At 44.3% G+C, this 23,753-nt stretch overlaps 1 protein-coding gene across 2 annotated transcripts in view; it reads left to right on the forward strand.

Annotated features, from left to right (window-relative positions):
• The window catches only part of PIAS3 (protein inhibitor of activated STAT 3), a 324,307-nt gene that overhangs the window by 51,571 nt on the left and 248,983 nt on the right, over nt 1-23,753 (forward strand). For both annotated transcript variants that reach the window (XM_078670587.1, XM_078670585.1), the window contains exon 2: nt 20,789-21,254. In XM_078670587.1, coding sequence (XP_078526713.1) covers nt 20,792-21,254 — 463 coding nt within the window. In that variant the 5' untranslated portion in view covers nt 20,789-20,791. The remainder of the gene's footprint in view (nt 1-20,788; nt 21,255-23,753) is intronic.

The raw sequence follows: 23,753 nt of genomic DNA on the forward strand, positions 1-23,753 counted from the left end.
GCAGGGATGCCATTACTACTTCTCCATTGCTCACTCTGGTGGGCAGACAGCTCCACTGTTTGCTCCACATATCATTGATCCCGTACTTAGAGTAGAAGAGTCTAAGCAGATGGTGCTATACATACTCCCCAGTAGGCTGTCTGCCACATTTTCCTTCCCCTTTAGAATGGGTTTCAGCAATGTGTTTGTTGTTGTTCACATTTTTCCTTTGCCAACCTCGCCATACCGTAAAGGGCCTTAACTCCATGCATTGGCTGATACTGTATTCTGCACTTCCGCAAGGAGCGCATAAGTGTACATAGTAGTTCTTTTCAGTGCCGGGGTCTACTTTGGCAATCTCTGCTTTCAGAAAATAAAAAAGATTTTGCTTTTAAACCATTTCATTTACTTTTGGTGCAGGCCCTATAGACCCCCTAGCAATAAAGTTTTACAAAAGAGCGCAAGAAAGCAAAACAATTAAGGCCAAGCCAAAGTCAGGCACATTGACTTTGCCAGGGCCTGTTTACTCATTATGTTTACACTGCATTTCAAGGGCAGCCCGTAAGACAAATGTCCCAGTGTGAGGAAAGCAACAATGTTTTGACCTTTTCAACCATTCATCAGCTTATCTGAGTGGCTTTTCTAGCTACTTCCCTTTTGCACTGGTTAGTTGAAGATTCACACAGCGAATAGTGAGTCTGTGTTGAAAAGAATATTGAGTTCCCTGCTTTTAGGTCCTACATCAGCTTTGTGCTTTCGAATTTAATAAACCTATTTGTAAAATATTCTTAATTATAGTGTTGTCAGCCAGTTGTCTGTTATTGTGCCACTCACGTTTTCTTCCACAAACTACAGCATATTGAACTGGGCAGTGGGTCAGCCTAGCTCAGCCGTTGGCTAACTTCACTGTGGGTAATTGCATGCTTCCCATTCACAAGGAGCACATCCATGCACAAAGTAATTTGGAAGTAGTGCTAATGGCTAATATGGCAACATGTGCTTTTTAAGACCAAAAAAATGGTTTGCTTTAAGCTCAGTTGCTTTCCCAACAATAAAATTTTTCAAAACTCATGATAAAACAAGCATTGACCAAGCCAAAAGGCTATCAGCCATCACAAGATCTTTTGTCTTTGCCAGTGCTTTATGTTCATTGGTTGAGGGACAGTCAAGGTTTTTTTGTTGTTGGCTAGTTGAAGGGTACTTTTTGTCGCCTGTTCCTCTCAGTACCAGTACATCCGTTTTTTCTCCAATCCGATAGTTTTATTCAGTGGAATTTGTGACCTAGGCTTTCCATATTTATGTGAGCTCCCTACTTCTTTGTCCAATTGGATTTAGGTGTCATCTGCTTAGTTTTGGAAGTGACTCTGCCATAGTATGTAAAGCAACAGGAGCATTTAAAAGTTGAACAGTATGCATGGGAGAAAGGGTCCCGTGGAAACACCACATCATCCTGTGTTTCAGTGATTCATTTGATACAGTAAGCAGTGTAGGTTTTAATTGTGCCCAAAGCAATTCCAAGGCCTTCTCAGACACACCCCATCTTGAGGGCGATTATTTTTAAAGGCATTTTATGATCCACAGAATAATACACTGCGAAGAGGTTATGAAGTGTCGAACCGTCTTGCTTCTCTCCATCCAGGGTGATGAATAGGTCTTCTCTCGTATAAGCAAGTGCAATTTCAGTTTCCCCAAATAGGCCTGAAGCCTAATTGGAAGGTGTCTGGTTGGAGGTTTAGCTCCTGGTGTTCAGTTTTTTGGGCTAGTTATCTTTTTCTCTAGAACTTTGCCCGTGTAATGCTTGTTAGCAATTGTCTTCTATTTTGGCAGGCCTTGTGAATTTGCTGTAGGTTTCTTCCCGTTGAAGTAAGGATGCCATCCGTTCTGCTTTGCTAAAAAAAAGTACACCCCTCGGATTAATCACTGGTAGGCATAAGTAAATGTAAATTGTTACAAATCTATATGGGGTGTCTGACTAACAAAGGTGAAATCCTAGCATTAGCTGACTTTAAATTAAGACATTATTCTGTTTTCTCTTGGATTCATAAAACATAAAAACACATTCTTCTTTGAAAATATGCGTATCCAGGTACAATGTTGCTGCTTTATCCTTCAGTGAAATTCCTGTGCTTTCCTTAGACCACCCCCTCCCCCCTTTTGATTGTGCGTTCGGTTGATTTTAACCTTGAGAATGTATCTTTTATGTTTTTAAGCTGTGGATTGCAGGGAATGGTTTTGGCACATTTCTTGATTACCCTTCTATAACATTGAATTTTAAATCTTCAAGAAAATGTGTATAACTTTCAGTAAACAATTGGAAGCAGATTGCATGGCTTTAAATATGAATTTGTAACCAGTTATCGGCAATATTGCGCCCTCCCAGTCACAATCATTTTAATAAGCAGATTTACAAGTGTGAGTTGTAACAGTTATTGATCTGCAACGCTAATGTCAGGCAAGCTGTCTCTGGGCTAAAGGAGGGTGCTTGTGAAATAGGAAGACATGAGGGTGGAAAAAAGTATTTAAAGAGCCTAAGTAATTATTTGAACCTCACTCACTTTTGAACTTTGCAGATAAACCACAACTTAATGTCTGACTGACATAGTTGAACCCAGACAATCCTTTGCAACCACCAATGTGTTCAGTTAACTTTGCAATATCTTTTGTTGGGTCGTCATTACTGCTTGACTGACTTTGATTCATTGTGGCGATGTTTTTCACAGCATTATCAAAAACTGACAGATTAGTGTGGGTAATTGCTCTAAATGTCGACTGCCAATTTCTCTATTACCCACAAAGTTAACTGTATGTACTCGCATTTACTTTGAGCCCAACACCTGATCATGACACTTTCATATCTGACAGCATTTCGGTTGATAAATATTTTTCATTTTCATTGCACAGCAATCCACCTTATGGCCCATTAGCCAGTCCAGTTTTCCTATCCATCACACTTTTTTATTTCATCAAACTTTATTAGTTTTTTCAAATAAAACCATAAAAGTCATACAAACCGCAATAAAACTCCACATATGTACAAAGTAACATACAACCATTGTAGTCTAATTACAATATAAAAAGTCCCACTATCAAAGCTGATCACATCTTGAAGTTGTAAAAAGATAAAAGCAGGTCTCACCATCCTAAAACACGCCATTTTAAGAATAGGGATGATGAAAGACTTTCTAGGAACCTCATAAAAACGACAAAACATTAAAAAGTGCATCATGTTTTGAGCAGACCGGCATTCGCAGCCACAGGGCATGAGGCACTGACCTCTGTAAACACCATGTGTTTGGGCCAAGAGGTAGTGAAAAAGGTCAAGCATAAATCTAGTCAGTCGGAAACTATCATGTTTTTTTTTTATCCCTAGAAGATATTGTTCAATATTTGGTACATTACTGAATGCAATATACCTATGCACACTGGGCTTACTCAGCTCTGTTTCCTCTCTATCACAACAGCGCCTTCTATAAAAACACTTTTACCCAGGTAAAGTCCCTCTTACATGTACCTTCTGGGTTATCAAATATATCCGCCCTTCCCAGACTACGGAGGCCTTCTCTTGCATACTTTAACCAGCGGATGCGATTAACATGGTCAAGGGAAAGACAATCCTTTAGAATATCCTTGCCAGGGCATTTTCTTTCTTAGCCCAAATCTGTATCCGTAATGCTAATGGACAAAAAGCCAGTACCCGTATCAGGAAGGTGTTTCTGCAATTTGCAAGGGCCTCCAGCCCAGTGTGACCCCATATCTTGCTCCCATAACCTGCCTTTGCAATACATCTGGCTCTGTAGGTCTTCAAAAGTGCCCTTATCGGTTTTCCCCCACTCTGGAAGCAAAGTTAAAGACAGCTGCGGTTGCTCTGACCAGATCCCCTTTCTTACAAGTAATCAAGGGGCACCAACTCAGGCCGTCGTTAAACACTTCTCCCAGATCAGAAAAAACGTTTGTCTTTGGGATTAACAAGGTTCCTATATTAAAGGTAAACTGTTTTGCTGCACAAGGTCCCACCTGCATAACAAACAATTTGCTGTGATTAACCAGCAGGTCCACGTCCTCCATAACATTAACGAAGGAGTTCAACAGGAGTTGTAACCCCCCTAGCTGTCCTCGCCATGAGGACAACATAGTTTACATATAGGAGAACAGGCAGGCTGCGCGTACCCAACTGTGGGCAGTCAGCTTTTGTATCCAAGAGAACCTTCTCCAGGGAGTAAACATATATAAATTAATAAAAAGGAAGGGGGCCAGGATGCACCCATTGCCCACCCCTCTCCTAATATCAAATTTGCGGGTCACTTTAAGATCTTTTGAATAACGGACAGCCGCTTTTGCATCTCTGTGGAGGTCCCTTAGAAACAAAACAATGTCCCTATCAATGCCAATAGAGCACATCATCTGCCAAAGCTTTGATCTATTTACACGGTCAAACGCTGAGTACAGATCCATAAATGCTAGATGGATGGAGCTGGTGCGAGCCACAGTCTACTTGTTTAAAACCACCATATTGTACCTCAGCTAAGGTATTATTATCATCTGCCCAGGTTACAAGCCTGTCCAAAACCGTGCGACTCACAACCTTCACCACAGAATCCAAAAGAGAGATGGGCCTCTAGAAAAGAGTGCTATCCCGATCACCCTTTTTAAAAATGGGGCCAATGGTGATAAAGACCAGGAGTCTGGGCGGCCGGCCTGAACTGATGCATTAATATCTGCTGAGAGTACGGACACCCAGGTTTCCACATTTGCCGTGTAAAAGTCTGGAGGAATCCCCTCGGGCCTTATTTTTAGACAGTGCCATAATGCCGGTTCTTACCTCTTGTGCTGTGAAAACGACCTCGGATTTGCCTTCCTCACTGTCCTGCCCTTCTTTACACAAAGTGTCAGTCTGTAAAATGCCCTCAAAGTGGTTTTACCCAGTCTGCCTCTAAGATGTGGGCATCCATTAGGTTGCCAGTGTCTCCTGCTAAAAAGGAAATATTGATGATGCTTCAAAACCTTGAACTGTTGCTCAAAGTGCTAGCCTCTGCTAGTTCTGACCAGGCCTCCTCCTTCAGGGAAGACTTATAGGCTCTCCGGAGGCTCTTAACAACCACCTGGTCACGAGGCATTACTCCCAAGGCCTGTTTCAGTTTCCTGGAGGCAGGAGAGCACTCGGAGTCAAACCATCTTGGTCCTAAATCCGTAGAACACCCACCCGGAGCTCGAAGTAGCTTCACTGTAGCACTGGACATACTTCCAAAGGCGTCCATGATTTCCGAAGGAGTGGCCTCACCGTCTAAACAGGTGGCAAACTCCCTATGACGCTGAATTGAAAGGGATTCATAGAACTGCTCCGGGACAATTTGACCCCACGTTAGTCTCCTCCCAACTTCCACTGATTTTAAAGGAGCCCCCAAAGCCTCTTTAGTGTGCTTATTTAGTGTGCTTATTTACTCAAGGCCATCCTGTTGGGCAGCAAACAGGGTTTTGATCACTGTGTTCATACGCCTTAACTGAAAAGTCCTTAATCAAAATGTAAAATGATGTGGAGATGAAGATAAAATCAATATTGGTCTCACACCCTCTCTCGATGAAAATCAAATTCATGCAGGATACCATTGTGTGGTGCCCTGAGGGGTGTGTTCCATATACAAACCAGCTTGTCGCACACAGCCCATGGCTCCCCAATCCCCAGCCCCCCCCCACCACCACCACCACCCACCGAGTCTAATATCGCCACACATGTGAAAGTTAAAATCCCCTGTTAAGATGTTGGGTAGCACTGCCCTCTCAAAATAATGTTCCGTAATATGTGTAATGTTACATTCTTCCCTGTGGGCGACTCCCGCATTATAGAAGTTAGTTTAAGAGCAGGAGCTTACTCTTTCCACTGGATAATAACATCACATGTAGGGTGGAGGAAGTATGGAGCAAAGCGACTTAAGTGCCTCGAACTGCTACTGAGACAAAAGTTACAAGGCCCTCCTTAGCTCGTCCTAACCTAGAGGGGTAGCTGGCATGAAGAAGGTTTTTCTAGCCTTCCAGATGAGGTCTATTCTCTACAGCCCATATTGCCTGGAGGCAGATCATGTCAAACCGTTTGACTAAGGGTAACCAATCGAAGTCTTCAGTCTTGCTCTCAAACCCTGCAATATTCCAGGAGATAAACTTGCACCCATTACACTAATTGAATCCCGGGTCCAAAGACCGTGCCTCCCCCTGTGATGGGGAAATGTATGGGTCCTGGGAGCCAGCACACTGTCAATCACAACCTTCTAGTGAACTCAGTGGCGTGAACATATTTGCCAAAGTTACTCCTGTGGTTGCTTCAAGTCGGCGCCTGTGGCCCACATCTTGGGGCCGCCCCTGTGGGTAGCAGAGTGAAGGAAAATGGTAACTCCTTGGCCTATAAAAGTAGCCCAGCGGGATTGCCACAATTGGCGAGTTCTAAGTCCTGTAATTAGATTGCGCAACTATACTTAAAATTCGGTTAACCATAAAAGAATCGTTAAAATTAATGATAACACAGTCCCCGGCCCAGGCTTTCTTCACACTGCCCACCCAAGATGTCCTGCGCACCATGATGATTTGTTTTTCCATGCTGAAGCAATGTTCGAGTTTAGCCAGTGCATCACCTTGTTCTTCAATTTATCAAAGTGTTTCTTGATCCCTGGATCAAGAAGGGGCACATTGGCTGAGACTACGACAAGCGGGTTAGACTGGTGGCAGGTGAACAGGACACAGTCTCTGGGGAGGGTTGTTGGATTCCCCTGGGATCATGCCTCCCAGCCCGTCATCAGGAGAACTGTTGGGCACGCTCGCTTCGGGGCTTCGAGACTGGTGATACTCTGGGTTCGAGAACCCCCTCCCCTCCTTACGGTTGACTTGATGGACCAGAAGTTCTTTGCTATTCATGGATGGTACTGTTGTAGCAGGGCAGTCTTTAGACGCTAGGTCTGGCCCCATACCATTACTACAGGAACTATTGTCCATGGCCCTTGGAGATGGGGGGCTTATAAGAGGTGGAATGATGTTCCTTTGCAGTGAAGCAATTAGATTGGTTAAATTATTTTTCAGCACGGATAGACAAAATAAGATTGGGTCTAATTTAGTGTCCCAAGCTGATAAAGAAGCTGCTTTGAACGTGTCGAACAATGTAGTATCCGTGTTGGGCCCTTCTTGGGGCACTGTTGAGTTCGACTGTGGGCCGGTACTCTTCCTGCGCTTGGCAAGGCCCCCCCCATCGAGGGGCATTTCCTTTTTGCACCTCCTGCTCCCTTCCTCACTCCAGAAGTCACACGGGACACACTCTGGGTTTTGTTAGCTGGGCATTGACCCTCGTGGAGGTGCTTGGTGTGGATAGACCGGTAACCACGGCCTGCTCTTGTGCCGTGTCTGTCTGCCCGACACATAAACCCTGTGCCAGTACTGGTGAACCTTCTTGTAAGTTGGCGGAAGAACCCTGTAGGGAGGGGGGGATAGGTGAACGGGACAGACGCCTGCTGGCCAATTCAATCTCCTTATCCAAGACCCCAACGGCTCATTGCATAAACGCATCCATAGTGCTCACCTTGTTCGTGGGATCTTTTGATAAAGGTCCAGCCACCGCCCTATATTTTCCCATTGCTGTAATTATCAAACCTTGAGTAGCCAACCTAACAGGCACCCCGCAGGTCCCACTAGAGGCCGATCAACTGCAAGTGGGACTGGTAAAAGGGGTAAAGCTGCCAGGTTGAGCACAATGCCCCCACACCAGTTGGAACAGTTGGAAGGAAATTGAGGGTCTTGCCTGCACATCCCACTGTGTGCGAGTCCAAGCCCAGGTGTAAGCCCCAATATCCTGGCTAACTTCTGTGGGTCAGGATCCGCGGCCCAAATCCCAGGCTTGAGCTAAAATATTAATTGGAACAAATCTATCAATACCTAACTTTTACCATGCTCCTTACGGTAACATTATGACATTCAGGCTGTTTGTATGTCCTATCTGCTGTTTTTATGCTTGTTGTTTCCATAGGCAAAATCTTCTAATTACAGTCCCTTCCTGAGTTAAGCCAGTCAGCCTTGGTTTAAGATTCATGGGAACAACCAATACGCCTTATTCTTTGTGGCCTGTTCTTATTACATTTTCCAGTACCGCCTTAAATTCATGCTGAGCATTTTTTTCTTTAGGCCTGCTGCTGATTGTTTCAGCATTATTTTCAAGATTTGTTTCAGCGTTATTTTCAAGACGCAACTCCGTTGTCCATTCATAGTTACTCACCGTATTCATCTATAGTTTTCTTTCGACACCTTTGTCATGGCCACGTCTTCATCATCATTCATTTAATCTTCCATTTTCTATTTAAGCTGTGCGCAATAATCTGCTCCCACATATTTCCTTGAACGTGCTAAGTAGTAGATATGTATTCATGCAACCTGCACGCTTGCTTAGCTCTTCTGGCAGAAACCTACCTTGTTCCACCATTTATAAACAATGCTGAATCGCATGTTCTACAGGAATGTTCAAAATCTACACATATACACGCACCCCACGCTCCATTACGGAATACCTTGGTTCTTCCACTTAAAATTGCGTGATGATGATCTTTTCTTTTTATAGTCTTGTCTTAAAACTGCCCTTTGACATGTTTGATTGATGTAGACTGTGATACAGATCCTAAGCTTTTATCGAAAGGTAGCAATGGTGCAGCTTGCAATTCTTTTTTAACTTCCCAAAAAATCTTATTGCGCAGGTCATTCTAGGCAAAATTCATCCTTTTAAAAATCTTTTATACTAAACTCGGAAATGTGTGTCTTATCTGTGTAGTTTCTTGAAGAAATTAGATTTACCTTGTATTTTTTGCGAGTTATTTAGCAATAGCAGATACCTAAGAAGGAATCAGCCGAACATTTGCAGCACCAGTCAAGTGGCCCAAGTAACTAATACTTACCTTTTTTAAGTCTTCCTCCTCCCTAAATATTAATCTTAGCATTGTTTGAGAGCAGTATCGTTGTGGCACGCAATTATCACATGATATTTCTTTATAGGACTCTAATGATGCTTATTTTATAACGCAAAACTATTTTCTTAAGTGATCAAAGGAGGAGGTGAATGAAATACATGCAGATATCTTAAATTATTAATTCATATTTCCTCACTTTTAGCACTTTTACTGCCAGTTGCAGTCTAAAGTGTTTAGTTCTGAGACTTAAAAGCAAGTGCAAATTTTAACTGTGGATTCTGAAACTGCTCTTTATGCCTTCCATGATTTCTGCTAAATTAGTGACCTTATGCTCACCTTATGCACCCAGCGGCTACAAGATGAAACACTGTAACTGCACTAACAGACACACGGGTGGCATCAACATCATATACAAGAAATCAGTCACTGGCACCTTCACGGATGACGATACCACGGCAATCCTGGAATACACGAACTGCAAACTCCGCATTGACCACAAAACCACCATCAAAGGTACCCTCGCGTATAGACTGCCAGGAACCGGTCTCCGGGACGCCATTGCAGAATTCATCACCCCGCTCGCTGTTGAATCCGCACATTACATCTCTGTACCACCCCTATCTGCCACAGCACCCCCTACCACAGCTGGACCAAGGTCACTGAGCAACAATTGACCGACACCCTGAGCACCACACAGTCCAACATCACCACCAACCTGGACCAGACAGTAGAAAACTTCCAACGCCTGGATCACCAGCATTGCCAACCAAGTCTCTTCCACCAAACCAGCCAAAACGTACAGATCCACCAAACGAGCCGGCTGGTACACTCCTGAACTCTGTACGTCGAAGCTCAGGTGCAAACAACTGGAAAGAAGGTAGCGCAGGAACTACACCGACCAAACCACCTACAAATCAGCCCTCAACGACTGCCACTGCCAGCTCAAAGCTGCAAAAAAGGAGGCCCTGACTCACCGGATTAAGACCAGCGGCAACCAAATCAAGGAGCTCTCCATCATCATCAGAGAGTTTACCTGCCTGTCAGCCCCCAAAAACTCTATCCCCTCCTCACAAGTACTCTGACACCCTCATCGACCACTTCCACAGCAAGATAGCAACCATTTATGGAAACTTCAATCCCCACCCCTCCGACCTCTTCAGCAACACATCGACCATCAACCCTGACTACCCGCACCCGCATGGAACAACTAAGCACACCGAACACAACCACTCATATGAACTCCATTCACTCAGAAGCACCCACCGACCAGTGCCCCCACTGACTTTTCACCCTTGGAAGAGATGAGATCAGCCACCAGCTCACCACCATCCTCAACGGCTCCATAACCACAGCCACCTTTCCCTTGCATGGAAACACACAGAGGTCAGACCCCTCCTCTCCTCAAGAAACCTTCGGCATACCCCAGTAAATTCCAGAACTACAGTCCCATCTCCCTCCTCCATTTCCCTGCCAATGTCCTAGAGAAGTCCAACAATCTCCAACTCACCGAATACCTGGAGAGTAACAACCTTCTGGTCCCTTCCCAATGAGGTTTCAGAGTCAACCACAGTACAGAGACAGCCCTGATCACTGCTACAGACGGCATCCGCACCATATTTGACAGAGGAGAATCTGGCACCCTGATCTTCCTGGATCTCTCCGCAGCTTTTGACACCATCCCCCACCATACATTCACAGATCGACTATGCCAGATTGGAATCACAGACGACGCACTCAGACGAATGGCAACCTTTCTCATGGGAAGCACCCAGAGAGTATCCCTACCTCCGTTCACCTCGCAACCCAGGCGCACCATCTGCGGCGTACCACAAGGCTAATCCCTCAGCTCAACCTCCTTCCACATTTACATGACACCATTCACAGACATCACCATATAGTTCAACATCAACTCCTACACTGACGAAATCAACTCGTTCTCTCGCTTTCAGCAGACGCCACCTCGACGAAGAACAACTTCCATAACTGTATGAAGAACTTCTTGGCCTGGATGAAGGACAACTGCCTAAAGCTCAACACAGATAAAACTGAAGTTCTGATTTTCCGCAGACACTGCGTCCTCTAGAACGATTCCTGGTGGCCGGTGGAGCTCGGCCCAAACCCACGCCGAAAGACCACACAGGCAACCTCGGCATCATCCTTGACAGCGAACGCTCCATGAAATGTTAGGCCAACGTAGTTTTCTCAGCCTGCTTCCACACGCTTCAGCTTTCAGCTGGCTACCCACTGGCACCAGGAAAATGGTGACGCAGGCCCTCAACACCAGCCGACTGGACTACAGCAACACACTCTATGCAGACACCACCACCGATCTGATGCAAAGATTTCAGACGATCTAGAACGCAGCTGCCAGACTGATCCTCAACCTGCCCAAGAGGACACACATCACCCAGCACCTGCAGTACCTCCACTGGCTCCCCGTCCAGAAGAGATGCCAGTTCAAGCTTCTGACCCATGCCTACAAAGCCCTCTATGACCAAGGACTTGCCTACGCGAACCACCTCCTGCACTTCCACCGACCTACCAGGAACTTCTGCTCTGCATACCTCGCTCTCGCACAGATAGCACCCATCTGCCTCTGCCACTCCGAAGGACGCTCCTCCTCTCACATCGCTGTCAAAGCCTGGAACACCCTCCCCATTCACCTCCACACCGCACATTCACACCGCACATTCACTAACCCACTTCAACAAGTGACTCATGACTTGGCTTTTCAACTGATGCATGCAGCACAGCGCCTGTATACCCTCAAGTGTGATACGGCGAGCTATACAAGTCAGACTTTATTGATGCTCACTGCAGTACCACTTGACTTCGAACCAGACTTATTGTATGGTATACCACTCAGAGACTGGCTAAGCCTAGAAGGATTAGCGACGGTTATGGGAGTCCGGCACTATGATTTTGCACTATTTAATTTAAAGTGTTTCAGAAATTAATCTCTTTGAAAAATGTTAAGATTATCTACAACTTTATTGAACTTTTATTGATTTTATTTCATGACTTCTCTCCATAATAGTCTTAACAGTTCTTTAAATAATGTAAAAAAATATTTAACTTTATTTTCCCAGTTTTTGCATAAAGGAATAGGATAATCATTACAGTGCGGAATACAGCATCGGTAATATATGAAAACACATGTATAGCAAATAAAAATAGAAAATGTCCAAATATATCGGTGTGATTTGACGGTGCACCACGGCCAGGAGTCGGAGGCAGTCATCCAATGAAAGCAATAAAATAGTCCTCAATGCAAAGAGACTTAAATTCAATGGCAGCAAAAACATTATGAATAACGGCACACTGACAGCGGCAGCAGTGACAAAATAGACCATTCATGTAACACTCCTCCCCAAAACTGATGTCTAACCAATCCCCTCGGGAACAATACCGCTAACCGTCTGCAATTCCTGGACAGATTGATGTTTGGCTATGTAATCTCTGTACGGGCCCCAGATATCCACTGGTCGTGACGAGCTAGGGATCAGAGTGGAGTACTCTTCGCAGTTTACATTGCAAAATGCCAAACTCCAGGGCCATGCCTGTAGGTAAGGTGTCTTCTTGCTACCCTACAATAGAGCAATCTCTCGTTTGGCCAACAAAAAGCCCAGAGCCGCCAAGTTCCTGACCTTTCGAGGGAAGTTGACCACGTAACCCAGCAGTGCGATCTCAGCGGTGGGTACCAATTGCATGGACAGTATGTCCCCTAGTGTGGAGTGGACAAGGGACCAGTACTGGTGTATCTTGGGGCAGGTCCAGGCAAGGTGAGCAAAATCGGCAAATGGAGCCAAGCATTTCCGGCAATGGTGGGGTCTGTTCTTTAAATAATGTAATTTGTGGTCATTTTAAAGGTGTCATGTTTACCTTGTCGCCTAGTTGAGCACGGGGAAATTAGAAAAGTTGCTCATGGTAGAAGACATTTGGCTCTTGTCATATCTTTGATGCCTGCTAGACTGTAAGGGACTCATGCTATCTCTCCGACGCATGTGATTCATGTGAGACTAGCTTGGTCTTTGACCAAGTCAGCATTTTCATTAATGCAGGCGCATGAAAGAAGTCTCCGCAATAGGATATTAACAAGCCTACAACTACTTTGTCTCCATATAACTGGTGAACTTCAGGTCACTTTTATGAGGAGAGGGAACCTGCATCAACCGGTACTTTGAAAGTTAGCCTGTGTCTAATTTTTTCATTAAGAACCTCTACATGCCAGCACTTCTGAAGGGGATATTCATGTAGATCACAGCAAGGTAACCTGCATTAATATGTGGTTTTGTAGATATACTTGAAGGTCCCTGTCAATTTAACTTCTCTTTGAGCATTGCACTGGTTATGTTGTCCAAAATTGGAAGTACAAGCTTCTCTCCTTGTGGAAGCCAATGATTATGTTGTTCCTGCCAGAATTGAGGCATCCCTAACTTTAGCAAGTATCCAATGTAGATTTCACATGCACTGTTTTCACCTGTAATTGCTACTTCAGATATTCTTCCCTTAAAGTTTTGACAAATCTAACATTCACTTTGTGAAAAAAGTGTGATTCTTAGAGTTTGTTTCCCCTAGACTGCAGGTTGCTGATCCCACTATGTCTCCTGGCCCCCTTAATCAAGAACCTCACTTATATTTTTAACTTCTCTATTGGTGTAAGACACAGTTGCTGTGCTTAAGAATAAAATGGCTTCTAACTCTCCTATAAATGTCTTTCTAGGTAGTTATTAATGGCACCCTCAATGAGGTAACACCTACAGTCATATGGTTCATGAATGCTTTGTTAATGACTTGAGAAGTTCCTGTTAAAACGAGAAAACCATAGCATCTCCTCTGTTAAATCAGTTCTGACCCTGTGAAACGGAACAGCTGCTGCCCTATTTCCAACAAGCCCCATCTAACCAGTATACTCCTTTTCTAGTGCTTGTTGGGTTTGCCACCCTCTTCAGTTAGGATTATGCAATGGTCAAGAGACAGATTCCATTTTGCAAGCAGTGGTTGATGGGCTTATACAAACATTTTACAGTAACCAGGGTCATTCAGTTGTCCTCTGCTGCCAGTCTCACTTGGGAGTAGGCAGCTTGGTGCTAAAATGGCTTCTTTTTCTGAGCATCTGTTCATCAGAGCAAAGCACAGGCAGTGGGCCTAAGTGCTGCGCTGTGAATGTGTAAGTCTGCTCTCTAGCCATGTTGATAAGGAGCCATGCCCCACCTCTTCAATTATGCAAACAATGCCTGGATATTTCTCAGAATTGATCACTTTGATCTGTCTCTAGTCCATACACTGACAACTTGTCTGTCAATTTCAGTGGATACCAGACAGACTTTCTGATCTCTGGAGGCAAGTTTTCGTGGGTCGTAGGCTCTTTCACTTTTCCAGTTTGGGTGACCAGAAAATTGGGTTTTTGGCTGGACGATAGTCTGTTGGGGCTTAGGTCATTGCTGTAGACTAATCTTTTTATTGTTATTCATGTAAACTCAAATGTATGTTGCTGGCCCTAGCGTGCTTCTTAACCTGACTATTGAAGCGGCATGTGTTGAGGACTAAGGCAAGACAAACCTAATCACCTGCCACTTCTCTAGAATGTATTAACACACATTGCCTCCAATACAGAGTGCTGCTAACACATTTTCTAATGCTGTCAAACTTAAATTAGTTGGACGTGCATCAGCAAATTAAGTTCTGGATGTTGTGGCTCCTCACACTTAAACATAAGGCCCAAGGCACTTTTGTTTTTAGTTAAGACAGCGAAGGAGCTCTTTAAATGCGCGAGTCCTACAAGACTTTTGGAAGCTGCACTGAGGTCTGTGTTCAGGGCACAACTCTTGAATTACATTTCCACCTCAGGTGGGTTGAGGTGTAAGTGGACATTGTCAACTTTGCATAACACATCAAATGTAATTTGTTGTTTTTTGAGTGTTGTCTAGCTCCCCATTCCTTAAGTATTTGTTGTCTATTCTTTTTTAATTTGCAGTTTAATTGTAATTTTACGTTAGTACAATACAGCCCATTGCTTTAAGAGGATGTTGTAAAGTAAATATGTAGATATGCTGAGTCCTGAACGTAGACATGGTAAGGTTTCACCACAACATTGGCATGGAGGACCGTTACCAGTAGTTTTCCTGACCCATTTGTATATGCTTGATTACATGTTGGTTGACAAGATGGAGCTTGTAATTGCCAATTTCCAGAGGGCACATGGAAATTGACCTCCCAACTGTGCCCCCCCACACACCAGAAGAGAAGTCCTCATACTCCATGGTAAAGAAGGCGGCTGAGATCTTAGAGCTTAAACTCCCAACTGTGGAAGTTAAAACGAACATCCTCACCGAGGTCTTCTTGCCATTAGTGCCTACAGTGGAGCCCTTACCCGCCCATTAATGATGCCCTACTGAATCCAGCCCTGGTATAAACCAACCTCTGCTTCAGTGGTCAACAGGCTTGTGGCACGACGCCTCTGCCCTGCCCTGGGAAAACCACAATTTCTCTCTTCCCATCTTTCGCTTGAAAGCCTGGTTATCTCCGCATTGTGCTCCTCTGGACAATCGGCTGGGGTCAACTACCCAAATATTTCGATTAGATTCGTAGTCTAAGCTCCTTGAGGCCTGGGAAAAAAATACTTTTTTGACATGGGAAGCATGGCATTTAAGTCTCTCAACGCAACCTGTGTCCATAGCGTACTACATCTAGTATCTATGGCTCTAATGGTTGTACCTCAGGTGCTGGAGGATATAGGGGCATGCTTCCAAGAGGTGTTCCACTGTGGTCCTCTATGGTCAGAACACATTACACCATATAATATAATTGGGAATGGATACTGCTGAGTCTGTAGCCAGGGCTGTGGGTCCCTCTGTTGCCGTCTGCAGGCTCACCTGACAATGCACTTCTATCATCTCTTTTGCTGTCTTGCCCAGCCCCATGGACCTCCCATTTAATGGTGCACACCTGTTCAGACACAAGGCAGATTCCATATTTGAGAGGTTCAAGGCCAGTAAGGCCAGAGCTTGCTGCTTGGGACTTCAAGTGCCAACTTCTATGACAGATTTCATCGTTTGTTTTTGTTGGAATATTTTTTATTGAACAGGTTCAGGATAAAATACATACATTCATGATTATGCATGTATGTCAATACAGTACTAATAATATGGGCACAAACCAAATTACATCAAGCATTCAAGTAGTAGCATTTCTATGAAAGCTTGTGTTCGCAACACAGAGTTCAGATATACCCTAAACAGGTCAGTTTTACATATTTACAAATAATTGAAACATGTATTTCAGGGCATCCTATACCTCCCTGTACCTGCGCCATTGTGACAAAATCTTCTCCCATTTCTTGCTACAGACCCAACTTTTGTATACAGTTTCTTCTGCTCGCTGGCACCAACCCAAATCTTTTTTCTATTTAATCACTGATGGTGGCTTGCAATATTTTGTTTTCCAATTTCAGCCGCCAATGTCAACCAAATAGTAATATATCTGGATCTCTCAGACTCTCCCTTAATCATCAGGAGGAGCCCCTTGGCGTCCATTGGGACTTCCAAGTTGGATACTTTTGCCCGTATTGCCGTGAGACCCTGCCACAACTGCACAGTCTTGGGACACTCCCATAGTATATGAAAAAGGAACCCTCCTGCTGGCAGCCCCTAATGCAGAGTGGTGATGGTGCCCTCCCCCATTTGAACAACATCGTGCAAGGATAATCTATGCAGTACCTTAAGCTGTACCAATCTGAATCTCGTGCGGATTGCTTTTTCTCTGGGGCCTTGGAGTGCCTTCAACCACTCTCCGTCATCTATTTGATCTAAATCGTCGATCCAGGCTGTCCTGAGGGTTGTCAAAGGGTCTGGTACGTTCATGAGTTTCTGGTAAATTGTGGATGTCGCCTTCTCGGGGATTGGGTCTGCCAGGAGTCTATCTTCTAGGGGGAGTGATCCGGAAGGGTCGTGCCCCGCTGTATGTGGCTCTGCAGGGTGTGTGAGTCGCAGTAGGGAAATCTTTTTAGTCGGGGATAGACTGTGTTCTTTTTGTTAGTCTTCGAATGACAGAGGAGTATCGTTCCTCCACACGTCCTCCAGCTGTTTTATACAGATTTCGCAAAGTTGATGGCAGTAGTTACAGACCATCTTCGAATAGGTGATATATCCATTTTATTCCACCTGGACCACTGACTAATCCAAGCTGGTTCACCAGATGTGTGGTTTCAGCATCTGCAGTCTGGAGTATCCCTGTTTGACCTTGGTTGCTCAGTCAGTGATCCCATATCCCACCTGAAGAACCTCCCAATTACTTTATTCATAGTGCTGGATGCGCCTATCCTCTACCTCAGAGAATTCCTGACATTCCAGAAATGGTTCCATCTTTCCAACACAGCACATGAGTCCCAGTTCTGAAGGTCCTATGACATGCAGGTCTGATAGATTTGTGTATTCTCCTAGTCATGCATGCATATTGGCACATGAGGGCCCTACATTGGTCCCTCCGCAAGCAGTGGCTACAATAGTGATGGATGCCTCCACCTTAGGTTGGGGAGCTCATCTGGTGGATATGAAGATTAGAGGCCTTTGGTCTCTAGAGGGACAGGTTCTTCACATCACCCTGTTGACGATTCAGCTGGCGCTCATGCCCTCCCTCCCCTTCATCCAAGGTCGGCCCATCTAAATCTTGATCGATAGCCCAGCAGCGATATGGTACATCAGCAAGCAAGAGGGAATAGGGTTACACCTCATTTGCCTGCAAGCTTTCAGACTGTGGTCTTGGGCTCACTGTCAAAAGATCTGGTTGACCACCAGTCACCAATCAGGGTCTTTGAATGTCATAGCCAAAAGCCTGAGCAGGCTTCATCTTGATGATCATGAGTGGGCATCTCCTACCGGAGATGGTCCAGGACTACTTCTCCCAGTGAGGCACACTTAAGGTCAACTTTTTTACCTTCTGAGAAAATGCTCAATGCCAGCAGTTTTGGGCCCTCCAGTATCCGTTGAGGGGAGGCTTCGGGGACATTTTTCAGTTAAGGTGGAACTTTCAAGTGTACTATTTGCCCCCATGCCCTTGATCCCTTGAGTTCTAAGAAAGATTCTCCCAGATTGTGCCCAAGTAATTATCTTAGCCCCAGATGGCCAATAAGGGTGACATTTGCAGACCGTGAGCATTATTCCCACATGTCCCTGCTCAAACTGTCATTCAGACTGGGTCTTCCCTCCCAGTCAGGGGGATAGTAATGCTCCCCAGTCTCCGAAGCCTCCTCTTCCTGTATGAGGATTGAACTGGGCATCTGAACTCCTTCCAGTTGCCACCGGAGGTGATAGACATCAACTTGTCGTGCAACGTCCGCTTACACTGAAAGATGGAGCAACTTTGTTGCAAAGTGTAGCAGACCACAACTTGCAGGCTAAGTTGTCCCTGATCTTACTGTTTGCATTATTCCTTGCCCAGAAGGGGATGTGTAGTAGGTACTGTCAAGGGGTAGTTTATGGCATTGTCGGCATTACTCTGTCTTCCAGACCAGCCTCCTTTTTTCAAGTACCCCATTGTAGTGAATTTTCGGGACAGACATTTGTATCCTTCAGCACCCTCGCTTGTGCGTCAGTGGCCCCTATACTTGTTTTTAACTCTTTTAATGGGGACTCCGGTTGAGCCTCTACATATTTGTTGTTTAAGAATGTTCACTTTGAAAAGTGTTTTAGAAGCCATGACCTCATTCAGATAGGTAAATGAGTAGCAGACTTTCAGTTGCTGTCCACTTCACATTTTTTTATCCCGATAAGCTGGTGTTGCGAGCCAAGTCTGCTTGCCTGTCGAAAGTGTTGAGTCCCACCTGAATCGATCCATTGCACTGTCCACCTTCTATACCCTGCCCTATCTTGCTAAGGATGAGGAGCAGTTGCCAGGTTAGATCCTAAACAGGCAGTCAACTTCTACCTGGACCGTACCAAGAACATACAACTGGATGGCCAGCTCTTCGTAGGATACTGTGGTGCCATGAAAGGCCCGGCAGTGCAAAAAAGTACCCTATCCAGGTGAATTATTCTCTTCATTAAGTTCTACTATGCTGTATCTAAGAAGAAGCCCCCGGAAGGGATCCAAGCTCATTCCCCCTGAAGCAAACCACCACTTTTGATCTTTCCAGTGACCTCGGTAGCTGAAATCTGCAAAGCAGCGGCCTGTGCATCCCTGCACACCTTTGCCAAGCATTACTGCTTGGATTACAAGGTGCATAGGGTTTGCCACTTTGCTATATATGGTTTTTTAGGATTTCCTAGTTTAACTATCCATCCATCCTTCTACTGGTTAAGATATTGCTCCGGAATCTATACTGTAGGTAGGAGTAGCCAATGATCTTTACCATAGATACTCTTGTCTACCTGCATATTCCTCACTGACCTGCCCACCTCCATGTCTGATGTAAGTCTTGTAGGGAGAATTAATAGGATTCCAAATCTGTTTTGGTACTACACCACCTTATCATTGTCCGTCTGCTTGCCTCTAAGAACAGATGGAAAAAGAATAGATGGCAGCTGATGACGTTGCACAGTGTGGGTGCTGTATGGCCTGTATCCCTGAATTCTAAAGAGTGCCGTATGTTCTTTTACTTCTGTTGCTGGTGGAAAGCCAGCACCCTTACCCTCGATGGGAGAACTTTCAAGCTCCTGAATCCATTCTGATGCCTGCGGGTCATTCAACAGGTCCGGATTTGCAAGTAGAAAGAGTATCCACCAGAAAGATAGTTACTGCAATTAAGTATATTTTTCATTTCATCCGTCCAGCCCCCGTTGCCACAGAAGTCAACAGGAGTCATTTTCAGACTTCCCTGTCTCGTGGTGAAAGTGGAGCACCATTGAATGGAACATATTGAGGCTGTCTGCGCTGGTGATACTGGAGAATAGCCTCTCCTGTCGATGAATAGACCTTCGTGAAGTAATTGGAGCATAGTCTTTTTCGGAAATGGAGTGCTGCTTGAACTATTGATGAAATGAAAATGTAATGGGCCCTGATGATATTTTGAAGTGACAAATGTTGAGCATAGCAACCCATTTTAAAGATATTGGAGGTCATTGTACAATGCGTTGCTATAGCTAAGTCTGTAGATGATGATTTAATGTTTCTTGTTTTCAACATTTATAGTAAATAGAATTTTACCTACAGTGCACTTATTTCCTAACATTTTTCTGGAGCTCTTTTTAGTATGTGTTTCATTTTCCTTTATTATGTATATTGAGATAAATCAACACTTTGATGCGTCAAGGACCTACACCCCAGCAAAACAGTAGTTACCTACCTTATGTTTTATACCAAGGTGCATTCTGGAAGTATGGATTTATTCTAAACAAGGATGTTGTGATAAAGATTCTTTCACGTATGATTTTGGAAGTTGGATATTCTGGAGACCAGGAGTGGTTGTCAAATTTTATGTTGATGCTTTCGGCATTAAAGAGCTGTAATTGTTTTATTAATGTGTGGCTTTATAATTTGGCACCCACCAAGATTGAGAGTGAATTTGAATGTATTTCACTGAGCCACACACTAGCACTCCTCTGCGGTGCATTGGGTATGCTTACCTTCCTTGAAATTGTGGTAGCAATTCACAAGAGTCTCACTCATCAAATCCCAAGACAATCACAATGAAGTGGACATAGTCACACAGGAACATGTTTATAGGTAAATACAAATTCCACCCTGCAATGGAAAACTTGAAATCTTGGGAAAGTCACCCCCAACCTTCCAAAAGTGCTGCAATGGCAGCTGGTGCTCTGTTGGATAAATCACTTCTAACTATGCAGCAATGCTGAAGTTATAATTTTCTTTTATGTGCAGTATGAGTTTTTCATTCCAAATGAACATGTATAAAAATATTTTTGTCTGTTTTCCTTGTTTTACAGCACATGGTTATGAGCTTGAGGGTGTCTGAGTTGCAGGTGCTATTGGGTTTTGCTGGCAGAAATAAAACTGGAAGGAAGCACGAGCTGCTGACAAAATCATTGCATTTGGTGAAGTCTGGTTGCAGTCCGGCCATCCAGATGAAGATCAAGGAGCTTTATCGGCGGAGGTTACCTCGCAAGATCCTAAGCCCAACAGAGCTATCAATGCTCCATATGCAGGGAGTGAACCTGCCCTCGGCTGCTGCTCTGACTCAAAGTGCTGTGTGCCACTTGGCCTACGATACCAGTCCTACAGGGTCTGGTGTTCCAGCCGCCATGTTATCCCCCATGCCCATGTTGGGCCCTAAGCATGAAGTGGACTTGCAGCACCTTTCCCCACCTATTCACCCTGTTCATCCTGATGTCAAAATGAAGAGGCTACCCTTTTACGACGTTTATGACGAACTCATAAAACCGACCACGCTTGGTGAGTAAATCCAAAGAAAAAGGTTTGCACGTTTAATTTATTTGTTGCTCACTATTCTGCCTGTATCCCTGGATTCTAAAGAGTGCTGGATGTTCTTTTAAACACACATAACAAGATCCAGTTTTATTTGATTTTACAGCACAGTGGAGTGGAAGATATTACATTGGCAGTGATAACACCATTGTTGTTCTAGTTAGCTCAGACTTTGCATATAAAGGGCATTTTGTGTTTTCTTACTAACTTTGGCTCCATTGAACACATTTTGCGTTTATCAATCAAGTGGGGGACAAGAACAAGTGGATGTTGGGGGTCAAAATAGCGTATATTAACATTTTATGTCCAAACAGAAAAAATGGCTGAACGGAATAACGCAAAATTTGGTACAATGTTAGAACCTCAGTCAGAAAGCATGCTTAATTATTTTTTTGTAAACCTGTTCAGCAGTTTTTGAGAAATTAGTGTTTAAAAAGGTGCACAAGGTAGGCATAAATGGCTTAAAAGTTAGAAATATATAGTACTGAGGTTCCTCCACTATCCCAGAATCCTTCATTCTGATTGGCCAGTCCTGCGGATCCAGAGAAGGAACACCTGTATCTTAAAATTCTGATTATCTGGCTGCAACATGAGAAAAGTTGTTGTGACCGCCATTACAGGATGTTGGTACTCTGTTCCCAGATCATGAAGAAAGCTGAAAGATGACACCTAAGGGGGCAATGTGAACACACCTTAAGACCTTGGCCCACATGGTGTCTTCCCAAAGGTATCCTCCCTGTGGTCTAAATAAAGTTTACATTTTTTGAAAATGTTGTTGTAGGATCCATGAATCCAGCAACTGGACCTGAGGAATCCATTTAGGGCCTCCTGTGTCCATCCACAGATCCTCCTACGATGAAGGATCCAAAAATAATAAAATATAACTTGGATAGAAAAGTCTTGTCATAAACCAGGCTCATGGAGTGTAGGGTGCGGGACCTGGCCTCTAGCCATGCTCTGCAGTCAACCTCCTGCTGTGCTTGGCCTCTCATGGGAGTTTGGGCACAAGTCATCCTTGTTGTGCTTGTGTGCGGACCCTGCCCGGAGGACTTGTGAAGTGTGAGGGGGTGGGGTAGATATGACCTTTGGGCCTGCTACCAAATTCCACTGTGCGCAGCAAAAGGCATGTGCAGCATTGGGGGTTGTCCATCTGGCCAGGCCCTGTGGGCTACACCCCATTTGGCTGTGTGCAGTGGGGTGGATGGCCACCTTCACAGGACTAGGCTCAGGTCGCCTGCTGGAGGTGGGGCGCAGGTAACATTCAAGGGTTTAAGCAGAGAGTCTAGCCAGAGGCCAGTTTTTTTCATCCAACCCTCTATTCCATTTGGTTTTTCTTTTGCTTTTGGCAACATTTCCTATGGGAGATAAATAGACTTAGGATTTGTGCAAATCTGTCCTACGGGTCAACAGTTATAAATGAAACAATAGCATTTCCACAGAAACACTGCCTAAACAAGATTAACTCCATGGCAATCGCCACTATTTTAATATATGTAGTTTTGAATTAAATTTAAATAGCAGTTACAATGCTGAGGTTAGTGATTTATCCAGTGGTTATCAATTATTGTTTGTTATTACGATTAGTCTTGTGCTGTCACAGAAACCATTTCATGCAGCTACTTTGTGGTAGATTAAATTAATAGGAGGTAGGTGGGATCATTAGTGGGTGTTATGTGAGTTCATGAAAATGATGGGTTGGATAAATAGGTTAGAATAGATTATGTACTGTTAGGTTGCAGCTGATGAAACAGCAGCCGATGAAAGATCCTGCCCATATCCCTTTTTTCATAGTCGCATTAGAGTGAAGTGTTGCAAAACGCAGTGTTGTGGAGTGTCGTAGAGTTAATGGTTGTAGAGCAGTGTAGAATGGAGACGAGTGTGGTGATTTAGAGCGGAGTGTCCTGGTGTAGAGTGGAGTACATAGAGTGAGTAGTGTTGTAGAGAAACCTAGAGTTAAGTGCATAGAGGGGTGTAGGAGTGTCATAGAGAGGAGTGGCATAGAAAGGAGTGTTGTAGAGTGGAGGAAAGTGTCGCAGAGAGGAGTGGCATAGAGTGGAGTGGTGTAGCCTGAGGTGTTGCAAGATAAAATAAAGTGGCGCGTTCCAGGAAGAATTGAAGGAAACATTCAGAGAGATGGTAAAAGAGCTATTCTCCACAGTAGGGTCAAACACAAGCTGGATAGTCTGAAAAAGTAGAGTCAGCAAATAGAAAGTAAGGATATGTGAATGACAAAATACTAAGCCAGAGCTAAGCAATAAGCAGAATGTATTCCTAGGTCAGCTTTCAGCATGGCCAAAGATGTCTTTGCAACTAGACAGTTGTGCTTTCTGGTAGTCTTCGACCTCAAAAAGACCTTGACTTAAAATTAATAATGATTGTTCCCCTCTCCTTTCTTTCTGTGGAATGATCCTCTCCTTACCTTCCATTGCCTGCATGCCTGCTCTCTTAGTATTGCCTACTTTGTTT

Source organism: Lissotriton helveticus, chromosome 12 (genome assembly GCF_964261635.1).
Source record: "Lissotriton helveticus chromosome 12, aLisHel1.1, whole genome shotgun sequence".
In the NCBI taxonomy this organism is placed as follows: domain Eukaryota; kingdom Metazoa; phylum Chordata; class Amphibia; order Caudata; family Salamandridae; genus Lissotriton; species Lissotriton helveticus.